At 40.0% G+C, this 11,360-nt stretch overlaps 2 protein-coding genes across 3 annotated transcripts; one reads left to right on the top strand and one right to left on the bottom strand.

The window, feature by feature from the left end:
- Positions 1-110: 110 nt before the first annotated feature.
- arl10 (ADP-ribosylation factor-like 10) lies at positions 111-6,135 on the top strand. The gene is made up of 4 exons (XM_077547544.1): positions 111-435; positions 3,575-3,752; positions 4,176-4,351; positions 4,799-6,135. Exons 1-4 carry the CDS (start codon positions 223-225, stop codon positions 4,970-4,972), a joined length of 741 nt encoding a protein of 246 aa, XP_077403670.1. The 5' UTR covers positions 111-222; the 3' UTR covers positions 4,973-6,135.
- nop16 (NOP16 nucleolar protein homolog (yeast)) lies at positions 4,103-11,128 on the bottom strand. Of its 2 annotated transcripts, XR_013288709.1 has the most exons (7): positions 10,874-11,128; positions 10,470-10,578; positions 9,868-9,934; positions 9,685-9,791; positions 6,460-6,623; positions 4,796-5,031; positions 4,103-4,336 (listed from the first exon to the last, which is right to left on the bottom strand). XR_013288709.1 is itself a non-coding variant. In XM_077547545.1 (5 exons), the coding sequence occupies exons 1-5, from the start codon at positions 10,978-10,980 to the stop codon at positions 6,486-6,488; spliced, it is 528 nt and encodes a 175-aa protein (XP_077403671.1). In that variant the 5' UTR covers positions 10,981-11,126; the 3' UTR covers positions 6,196-6,485. The 2 variants fall into 2 exon arrangements, 1 of the variants encoding a protein (XP_077403671.1); XM_077547545.1 differs by lacking the exons at positions 4,103-4,336; positions 4,796-5,031 and having other exon boundaries at positions 6,196-6,623; positions 10,874-11,126.
- Between the last annotated feature and the right edge of the window lie 232 nt (positions 11,129-11,360).

Genomic DNA, 11,360 nt, shown 5'->3' with positions numbered 1-11,360 from the left:
GAAACGTTCAAGTGTTCAGTCATGAACAGGTTTATAGCTCCTAGCGTATTGATAGATGGTTTTCCGTTCTCCTTTGGAGGGGGTCTCCAGGTAACTTAAACGCACCATACGTCGAACGCGGCAACGGGAAGTCCACATTTACGCGAAGCCCCTGAACGCCCCATTGTCATCCTGCGCCTGTTTGGAAACCAAAAACAATACAAGCGGAAAACGCGCGGTCACATGTCGAGAGGAGGAAACGCAGCAGAGGCGCTCGAGACGGCGGCACTCGGCTTCCGCACTCGTCCGGGAAGCACGATGGTGTTTCTCCGCCACATCTCGGTGGCGTTTACCGCGGCCGTGGCCGCGCTGGGCTCGGCGATCTTCATCGCCCTCAACTACTTCTACCCGAAGCGAACGTGGTCACCGCACGCCCAATACGCCACCATCAAGGAAGTAAGGCACCAGTCCATTTGCTTTTTCTCTAGACTTGAGCATGAAATTCAGGGCTCGATATTTTCATAGAGATGCTGATACTGTCTTGCTTAAGCAATTGTGTGATATAGAAAAGTAAAAACGTGTACAATAAATATTAATCACATAAAAAAGTATTTGATCCTGGCTCGCAGTAAAGTTCTGGGTTCAAATCATGGTCTTTCAGTGTGAAGTTTGCAAGTTGGTAAATGTCATTGACTGGCGACCAATCAAGAGTGTAGGCCTACTCCACTTCTCAAAAATGTTGATTGGCATATAAATAAATGGAAGAATGTGAGTGTGTGTGAATGTTTCCTCGTCATATGTACCCCGCAAGTGACTGTCGAGTCCAAGCTGGACCCAACTTCTCTCGCCAAAAGTCAGCTGAATCCTTCAACGGACTGGTGACCAGCTCAGGGACGACATCGGAGCAATCCGATGGAAGCCCAATTTTCTGCAAACACTGATAATAGTCATCTTGTTCCTAATTAGTCCTGTCGACCACATTTCATGTACTTTGGAGGGAAATGTGGAACAAAAGTTAAAGGTGCCGGGGAGCAATCACTGCGGTGTGATGGGTTGATGGCGGAAAACCAACCGGAACCAATATAGAGAAAAAGCTCCCTGTTTACTCTTTATCGGAAGGTTTCAAATAAAGTGGAATTTTCCATGTGGTCGACTATCCCAGGAAACTGATTGGATGAATAGTCTGTGCTGTAACACTGTTAGGACTGTTATTAACCTTAGCCTTTTTACAGTTTACTGGGGGGAAACCCCACCAAGTTTGGGAATAAATAAAGATGATGATGATGAACTGATAAAAAAAAATAGAAATGATAAAGAAATATGCTTCACATCTATTTCTTGCATTGTTAAACAGATGTTTTGGAGGAGCTGTTCTGCTCACCCCGCCCCCTGTTGTAGAGAGCCAATGGGCTTTAATTTCCATTATGACCAGAGGCGGAGCCAGGATGTTGTGACGAGGCGAGCGGCGATGTTTTCTGAAGCAGCAGAGTAGGAAAAGAGCCTCTTTAAAGCAGATTGTAAACATTAATCTGCGCTATGCTAACTCAGTGTTGCTTAATTTCATTTTTGACATTGTAATTTAAAAGTGGCTCGGGATATTGGCCCTGCTTGGTTTCCAAATGAGCGGAGAAAGCCAGTGTGAGAGTGGTATTATGTAAATTAGCCATGTGATGTCATGTGAGGCTTTTTAAGAACATAAGTGCTTTCTAGGAAACACACAAAACGGTGATGTCTTGAGGTACGGGTGACACCGGAACACAAATGTGCATATATATAATCTTTATCTTCTGCGAAGAACGACTAACTTTAATGTGTGACGTCTTCTCCATCTTCATATACAATCGGAAGTCTTAAACCCTCCTATTGTTTGTTAACAAGGTTATGTTTAATCATCAAAAATATCACTTAACACAGTGCAATGTTTTTAATATTTAAAACATGAAAATTAAAAACGACAAACCAGCAGATAAAGTTGAACCTAAGTTTTATTTTCTTCTATATTTTCCTAATGGGTCAATTTGACCCTGTTGTTAAGTCTTATACTGCCCCCAGGTGGCCACACCAGAAGGAGCAGCACAATAACCATTAAATTATAGCAAAAATATGCCATGGTATATTTTTATAATGCTAATTAAAGTACTATTTTTCATATTACAAATAAATCTCAAAATCTCTCAAATTCAAGATATAAATATTTTTAAAAAAGCATCCAATCATTTGCTATCATCAGCTGTGATCATTCCTGCACTGTTTTTGCTCGACAATCTGCTCAGGTAACGCTGATAAAAATGCAGATGGCTGAAGGCGTGAAGCAAGAACCTCTCTCGTTCTGCGCAAAGTCCACGCTGATAACGCCGCATAGCAAGACCAAAAAATAAATAAATCCCAAGCCGTGTCTTGACACAGCTTGAAGTTGGTCCCCCAGTGGACTGCTGATGGCTTGCTTGTGTGCCGTTTGGCTGTTTACTAAGCATCACAAGCGCACAGCACGAGAAAAATGTAAATGAGCCGGCCTCCTTTTTTTGGAAACATTATACAGCTGATTATGTTTAATGGCTGCGCACAGATTCGAGGCGCTGCTCTGGTGTGAATAAGTGGTGTTCAAAAAAGGGGGATGACTGACGTGTGCGGGAACGTCTCTTACATTTTAAGTGTCAGTGGAGATCAAGTTGGCTTTGCAGACTCCATTTTGAATTCCTCAACATCCCAGGCCATCCACTTTCTGGATGAGATGGAGCCCAAAAATATTAGGCCTACTCAGGTTGTAGTATAGGTAAAACTTGGTGTAAGTGCAACCTAGCCATCTAGTGGTGAATAGTGATATTACAGCTTAAAACTGGTCAACCCCCACTAGCGCTGCTCGATTCTGAAGAAAATATTAAATCACGATTAATTTGGTAATAATTGAAATCGCGACTAAAACAAACATTTGTTTTGGGGTACAAAACAAGAAAATGTTTAAGCACGTAAAAATATTAAGACAAATAGTTTCTTTGGAACTCTAAAAGTATGCAAGTTCGTTTGGGAACAAACAAGATTTATTAAATTAGTCATTTTAAATAAAACATTTAAAAAAAAAGTGCAGATATATCAATTTAAACAATTCAAAATTAGTATTATTTATACTTTATTTTTGTTTACGATTATGCCGACTTTGTAATTGTGGAGTGTAATAATTGAAATTGTAATTGAATTTCGATTAATTGCACAGCCCCAATCCTCCTTGCAGTTCAGCACCTGCGGATTTGCATTTCTTCCCTCCATTTTTTAATATTTTCTCTGGATTTTTCGCCCAATTTCCGTGGCAAATGCATACTAAATGTTTAGCAGCATTTTTTTGTAGAACATTTTTTTGTGGTGATGGTCTGCATGGTCGCTAATTCATCCCGTTCATTCTGTAGACAAACAATTCACACTCAAATTCACACCCATTTACAATTTTAAATTAACTTCAAGTCAATCGAAAATGGTGGGAGAAGCGGGTACATGCATGCATATTTTTGGAATGTAGAATGAAGCCGAGTAGATACCGGAAGGCCGGAATCAAGATTGGGACCCCCATTTAGGGTTTGACGTTTAACACACTCACCCGCAGGAGGAAGAGGACCGCAGCAAGCGTCAGGTGCTGGTGCTCGGCTTGGACGGAGCCGGGAAGAGCAGCATGCTCCAGGGCCTGACGCCCGGGGGGGCCAAGAGGGGCCGCAGCAGACCCACCCGAGGCTTCAACTTCATCAGTCTCAGTGCGCCTGCTTGTCAGCTGGACTTCCTGGAGAGTAAGTACTACTTACATTTATGTGAGTCATCCCTTTTTTTTTTTAACCTAAACTGTAAACGTGCCGACCATAGGTGGGTGCCAGGAAATTAGAATATCGAGGAAAAGTCCATTCATTTGAAATTACGGAGCATGTTGGTTTGTAGTATATAAATGTAACCACAGCTTTTCATCCATTCTGTTTACATTTTAAATAACAGCATAATCAAAAGCATACAGTACATGCATACTGGTTTGTTTCAGTTTTGATGATTATGGCATAAAAAACACACAAAATTTGAATCATTCCTGTGACCAACAAAAAAAAAAAGGCTTTAATTTCACACTTGATACACAAAACTATCTCTATACAAGCAATTGAAAAGTCTTTTGTCAAAATAAGTCCCCTTTAAAAGAAGGTTCAGGGTTTCTTATTATTCTACAGTTGGCGGCGGTGAGGAACTGCGCCTCTACTGGTCCGAGTATCTGAACAGAGCTCATGTGCTGGTCTACGTGGTGGACTCATCTGACCGTAGCCGCTTCCCGCAGGCAAAGTTGGAGCTGCAGCGCATTCTGGAGGTGCAACCCCAGCTACCCGTGGTCGTGCTAGGGAACAAACAGGTAAGAAAAAACACACTTAGAATAAATGGGTGTGAATTAAGCACTCCGCAGAGAAGAGGAACAACCTTGCCAATATGATTTTTTTTTTTTTAAGACGCCATGTAAATGAGGCATCAAAATCATAAGAAAACATGCATACGGGTTGTTGTGACAATGAGGCGCTCTAAAGCACCATGAAACACGCACTCAGGCTGACAACGAGGCACACTAAACTGGCCATGTTAGTGGACTATCTCAAAGGAAGCTACATTTTCAGGGTGTAGACACAACTTGCTAGCTAGCTAACCGTATGTCGTAATTGCGCTGGATGAGCGCTACACTACATAGTTCTTAATCTTTGCACATTTTAAAAAATAACCTTCAAATGTATTTAGAAGCGATTATTTGACAGCGTCTTTAAAACAAAAGTTGTATGGTTGCAGTAAATGTGTCTGTGGCCCCTACCAGGATAAACCCGACGCCGCGAGCGTGTCGGAGCTCCACGAGGTCTTGTCTCTGGGCTCGGCGGTGGAGGACAGGAAGCTATTCCTCCTGGCCACCCAGCTGGGCTCCGATGGCGCCCTGAGGAACTCCTGCAGAGGCCTGGATGCCTTCCAGGACCTCCTGCTGCAGCTTGTCTGATAGGGACAGGAAAAGGTGCTCCGTTCTTTTGCCCAGGTGGAAGAAGACTGCTTTTGGAACTGTTCGGCAGCACACACACAAAAACATTTGAAATCCTCTTCAGCTCGGGTCATGCATATTTTAGCTCCGGCTTGTTTGGGCGTGCCAACAGAAATGAACAGATTATGCGCGAGGACGTGCAACTCATCGAGGACAGGTTTATTATTGGGTGCTTATGTCTGTAAAATGAAACTTGGACTTGGATTTCCTTTGTGAGTAAATATGGAGGATTTTAGGTCTAAAACAGAGGTTCATCACCTTGTTGGAGGTCCTGAATACCACTAGTTTCCCATGCGCATTCAACAAACCCTTTTTAATTGAGAAAAAAAAGTTGTTTTTCTTCAAATCCAAGATAAAGGTAGGCATAGGGTTTACTGGTGATCAAAATGAATAGGGTCTTAAGATGGAACCCAGGACCAGCAAATAGAATGAAAACAGCAAAGGCCCCAGAATTGAACCCTGTGGAACACCATACATGGGAATTCATATTGTACGCAGAGTTTCCTTTACATTCATTTAGCAGCACAGTACATCAAACGGACAGAGAAAAAGATGACCAGAAAGCATCGGCAAGTGCTGTCCAATATTCCAAAATACTGTCTACAATTTGTGTGCCGTCTCCTTTACGTGTCTGTCAGGTGAGCAGTTTGACATTGTTTTAGTTTTGTTTTTATGCTGCAGTGGTTATTGGTTAACTTATTTTTGTATGTTAAAATGTAGCTTAGACACCTGTACAGTTAATAAATGTTTTAAGTTTGAGCATGGAAAAACAAACACTGTACATGATTTTCTTGGGATATTTTGCAATGCATGTCATTTTGCAGTCCACTTTTAGGCAGAAGCTGAAGATTCCTAGCTTCTCGTCACTCGCTAATATCTAACATTCAGCCTAGCGAAACAATGTTTGAGAGATGACTCCAAATTAAGAGTTTTTTTTTTAATAATGTAATGTCTAATTCCCTTTGATACGACATAGTCGTAGAAATGTATTCATTTAATGGTTAAAATTTTCACGACTGGAGAAGAGGCTTTGCCCATTTTTTGCAAGCTGTTGTTGTACGTATATACTGTATGTGCATGTCATAATGTATTTTTTGTGGCAAATAAAATGTTCGCTCCTTGAACACGTGCACGGATCTATAATATACAGGTCATGTTTTCCTGATGGAAAAAAAAGGCATTAATTTGATGCATGGTGAAACTATTTTATTGAGACACAAACATCAAACACTATTTCCATATAAAAAGAAAATAAAAATAAGTAAAGTCTCTTTTCCACAGTTTTTTTTTGTGTGGATGAAAAGAAATAATTCCATACTGTAAGTCCAAGACATTTTTATGTCTTTTTTTCCTTTTCATAAGAGGTGTTCAATCGTCAACACAAACTGGGTCAACAGTGAAAAAACTCATTTTATGTGCGTTAACATCCTCTTAAAGAACATTCTTACTTGAAAGCGCCCGCGGCGTCAAGCTCTCAGTGGGACATGGGGGCGGCGAGCGAGGCAACAAAGGCGTCGTAGTGCTGCGCGTGGCAGCGCTTGTACTCGTTGATCTTCCTCTTAATCTGCTTGGGCGTGTCCTGGTAGTAGTTTTTCTCGTCGCGGGCCATCGCCTGCCGGGTGAAACGACAGCGGGAGAGTGTCAGGGTCAGTCAGTTCAAAGCGTAGAGAATCCAGTGGAACTGAGGTCTTTTTTTTCATGGAAAATATGTTTAAAATTAATCTCATGCAAAAAAACAAAAAAGTGTCCTTTACAACAAACAGCAGCCTTCAGACATCTCTTTCGAGGAGCCACGCTGATTGTAAGACGCCAAATAGGCAGAATGCCATTCACTCTGGTTGCCTTCCAAGTTGTTTTATTTAGAAAGTTTTTAAAAGTGATTAAAAAAAAAGACTCCGAGGAGATTCTGTAATGTGAATGAATATATTATTTCCTTTGCATCAATGTATGTTTCCAAGCAATGTTATTTTAGATAACGAAAACTAACGAAAAAAATGACGGGAAACCTTGCTGCCCCGATCAACACGATTACAGGTCACCAGCGACGGATACGGAGACGAAGAACAGCGGTAAACAACGCCGCGAGTGACAGAGCGAGAAGGTTCAAAGAGACACGTTTCCGGCTACGCTCCTCCTTTATAAATGAGGGTCACGTCAGCCGGAACAATGGACATAGCCTTTATTAATTCTTTCTCGAGTGACGCGTGGGGATTTTCCGTGCTGTTTCAGCACCGGCACCTGGCGGTCGGGAGGGACGAAATACAACTAAAATTTAATTTAAAAAAAATTCGTTAACAAAATTAAAAAGTTTTTTTTTTTTTTAACTAAACCTAATTGAAACTACATTTTATGTTTAGAACTAACTAACTACAATTAGAGCGAAAACTTCCTTTGTTTTAGTCTTTGGTAATTAATTTAATGCATGAACCTTTGGGGATGATTTTAAATTGGATTTTAAGTATTTTTATTTCGATATTAACCAGAATAAAGACGTTTGTAAGTGTGTCACACAGAAGGCAAGGCAAGTTTTTTTTGTATAGCACATTCCATACATAAGGCAACTCTCCATGTGCTTTAAGCAAGGAAAGACAACACCTATAAGCATCAACAAACAGTAGTTAACAACATTCAGAGCAAGGAAGAGAAAACAAAAGTAGGTTACAAAATTTGCTAAGAACATACATTGACAATGTTATAACATTATTCAGCAAACTTTAAATTCATTTAGCGTAAGGAAAATAAGTTTAAAAAAAAAATTAAAAGGGAAAAAACATTATTCCAATTCCTCAAGAGTAGTTGAAACCCTGTCTACCCTGTTAAAAGACTTTAATCAAAGGTATGACAGAAAAAAAGCAAAGTTTTCAACCTGGATCTAAAAGCATTTAAACTCGGGGCTGACTTCATTTCTGTTGACAGCTTATTCCATTTGTGTGCAGCATAACAGCTAAATGCAACTTCATCATGTTTACTTCGAACTCTAGGTTACACTAGTTGGCCCAAGTCTGTAGATCTCAGAGCCTTGCTGGGTTTGTACTCAATCAGCATTTCTTGAATATATTCAGTAATTTATAGACCAGTAGCAGAATTTTAAAATCTATTCTACAGCTAACTGGGAGCCAATGCAAAACCTTAAGGACTGGAGTGATATATTCTGATCTCTTTGTTTTGGTCAGAACTCGAGCTGCAGCGTTCTGATTGAGCTGCGATTGTCTAATGTTCTTTTGAGAGAGTCCAGTCAGAAGATCGTTACAATAATCGAGATAAAAGCGTGGATAAGCTTCTCTTGGTGTGCTTGAAGCATGTAGACCTTCAGTCGGGATATGATGCCATCTAGCAGCAGCCAATGGAAAAGCACCTTCAGATGACCATAGATGGCAAATCCAGGTCCAGAAAGTAAAAACCCTGCCACAGTTTAGTTTTAGCCCCTGGTGCTAGCTAGCAAGCTCCCTAGCAGGTAAACAAGCACCCGGGAAGCTAGCTAGGGAACTAGCTAGCTAGCACCTAGGGCTAAAGTCAAACTGTGGCAGGGTTTTTACTTTCTGGACCTGGATTTTTTTTATTTTCTGTTCTTGTTCTTTCCTCTCTCTTTTTCCCTCTCATCCTCTCCTCCTCCACAATTTCTTACGGCAAGGAGCAGTTTTGTTTCAAATGTTTATTGAAGAATTGATGGCTTGTGTGGCCATTCAGAGGAGTGCTCAAACGCAGGGCTCCAGCCGGCTCGCCGGGGGCGCAGCAACCACACGGGGAGAGGCGGGGTTTGACTGAACAGGTTTTTTTTCCTTCCGCGTAAAAAAAATAACCAGCAAAACACCTAATATTTCATAAAAAAATTACATCGCCATGGTGTCAGAGGTAAGATTGAATCATTATATGCCTATAGTTAACTGTGGAAGGGCTTAAAATACCGTGATCTAATCCCTTTAACTCCGCCGAAATGCAACACCAGGTAACAAAATGCGTTACTTTTTTTATTTTACCATGGTGTTTATTAAATATTGCGCACAGGTAATACACATAAAAATAAAAAATTAAATACTAAAACTAACTAAAACTAAACTAAAACTAAGCATTAAAAAAAAAAAAAAAAAAACAGAACCACCCTCAAAAACTAATTAAAAATAACTACATTAAAAAAACAAAACTCAACACGAAATAAAAATTAACTAAAATGAAAATTCGAAAACTATAATAACCCTGTTTCCAAGAAATATTTCTGTATCGCTTTCTAGTGTGTTGGCTCCCCAGGGGTGCTTTTGGCTTTTGTGGGGGGGTGTATAACAGTAGGGGCCATCATATACACGGGAAATTACAGTACATACTTTCTCAGTGTCAGGTAAACCTATCTGACTTCCAACACGTTGTGTTTTAAAACTTGTCTTTTATTTTTATTCTATGGCTTTTGATTCCGCATGAGACTTTCACTGTTTTATGGTGTTTAAAGTTTTTATGTTAATAATTTGTTTTAACTGTCTTTGTTTTTGTATGTCTAATTTTTACTCCATGTACAGCACTTTCTATGTAGTGATGGTTGTTTTTAAAGTGCTGTATAAATAAAATTGAGTTGCGTGTTGGCATTTCTCTCTCTCATAACCGCGGCAAACATTATGTTTGCTAAGCAATTCCGGGGTTTGGTTAGTACTAAAGTGCGACAAGGTTGGTTTTTGCCTTCTCACCTTGTAATCTTCTTTGTGTTCTCGGATCATGTGCTGGGCGTACTCAATCAAGTCAGTCGACAGAGTCTTGGTGTCCTTCATTGGCAGGTTGGCTTCCACTTCCATCTCTGCTCAAACATTTGACACGTATGTCATGACATACAACACCTGTGCCTTGCTTCACCACTATGCACCTAAACTTACGGTTGACAACGTAGGGCTTGATCACGGGGTGGGCGGGAGCTGTCCTCTCTTTTCTTAAACCGAGGAGCTGGTAACAGTAAAACAATAAAATAAATTACAAGATTGATCGGCCATAGGTCATTCTATAGTAGACAAACTAGGCCTTTTTTCACAATTTAAAACAGTTCTCGGGTGTCTTAATTAGTGTCTGACCAATTTTATCCCTTTCTAAAATAATTATATACGTACATATGTAAAGTATGGTTTTATCACACTGCTTTTGCACTTCAGTTGTATCAATGTAAGATTTGCAGGGAGTAGTTGTGTCTTCAAACCAACACGTTTTTGCCACCTAGTGGCAAAAACAAAGCACTACAGGAAGTGAATACTTTACACTTCCTACATTGCAATGAAAGCACAAATATGAACATAATGTGGAAAATTGCCCTTTAAACAAATAGTTGTGTTTCATGCATGGCCTGCCTAGTGTCTACCCATGATGGGTGAAATGAACCAAGTACATATTTTGTTACCTATGAGTGACACTTTCGCCACCTCCATTGTTACATCATAACGGGGCTAATGGTGGGGTTGCCTGTACAGTTCTGTGCATTTACACTTACACTCTCTCTCTTGATGGGAAAACTGCGGTTTGGGTCGGACACCAGGCCCATGTCCTTCAGGTTCCTGTCCATGGACTTACTTTGATCCCATGCTTCTCTTATCTGTTTACTGAAGAAAAATCAAATGAACACATACATGCCATAAGTCAGGTGAATTTTCAATTGATTTGACTAAGTATTAGGTAACTCGTAAACTCTTCAAACAGTTCATTAACATGCATAGTAAATAATTTACTATACATCCAAAAAATAACATAATGCATTGGGAGTTGCATCACAAAAACGCATATTCTTTCTCATGATCTCGCTACTTTAAGGGAGTAATACGTACAGTTATCACACCATAGTTGTCACATATGTTATGTACTGTACATGAAGCATGCTAAGGTGTTCATCGCGCTTACTTTTCTATCCTTGGATTGGCTTTCTTGTTGAACTTCTTCTTAAGCTTCTTGCGGTCTTGATTATAGTTAAACGTATTCCGTTTGCTCTTTTTCTTGGCTTTTGGCATGATTATTTATTGTATTGTTTTTTTTTTTTCCTGAATGAGAGTGTAAGATATTTCAATGCTAAGTGTGGTTAGCAATGAGGAACAACGTGTAGCGCCGAGAGGAGAGGAGGTTGCGTCTGTTAATTTCCGGTCATGTGACCACCCTTCATTGTTTTCCCAACGTTTCATATTTTTTTCTTCCTTTATTCTTTAGTCGATAACATAAAACATCATTATTTTTAAATGTATATGATTATAAATAGGTATTGCTATCGTTTATTCAATGAGTTGACGAACAACGACGAACTGTTGTGGTCATGTTACTTCTTAGACCTCGCTCCGCCCCCTTCGTATTCTTTCAAACCTTGTTTTTCTTTTCTTTTCTTTTTTTGTTAATTTTG

This window comes from Vanacampus margaritifer, chromosome 16 (assembly GCF_051991255.1).
Source record: "Vanacampus margaritifer isolate UIUO_Vmar chromosome 16, RoL_Vmar_1.0, whole genome shotgun sequence".
NCBI classification, from domain to species: Eukaryota; Metazoa; Chordata; class Actinopteri; order Syngnathiformes; family Syngnathidae; genus Vanacampus; species Vanacampus margaritifer.
Note: the sequence above shows the minus strand (reverse complement) of the source record. Positions and strands in the feature narration are given on the sequence as shown.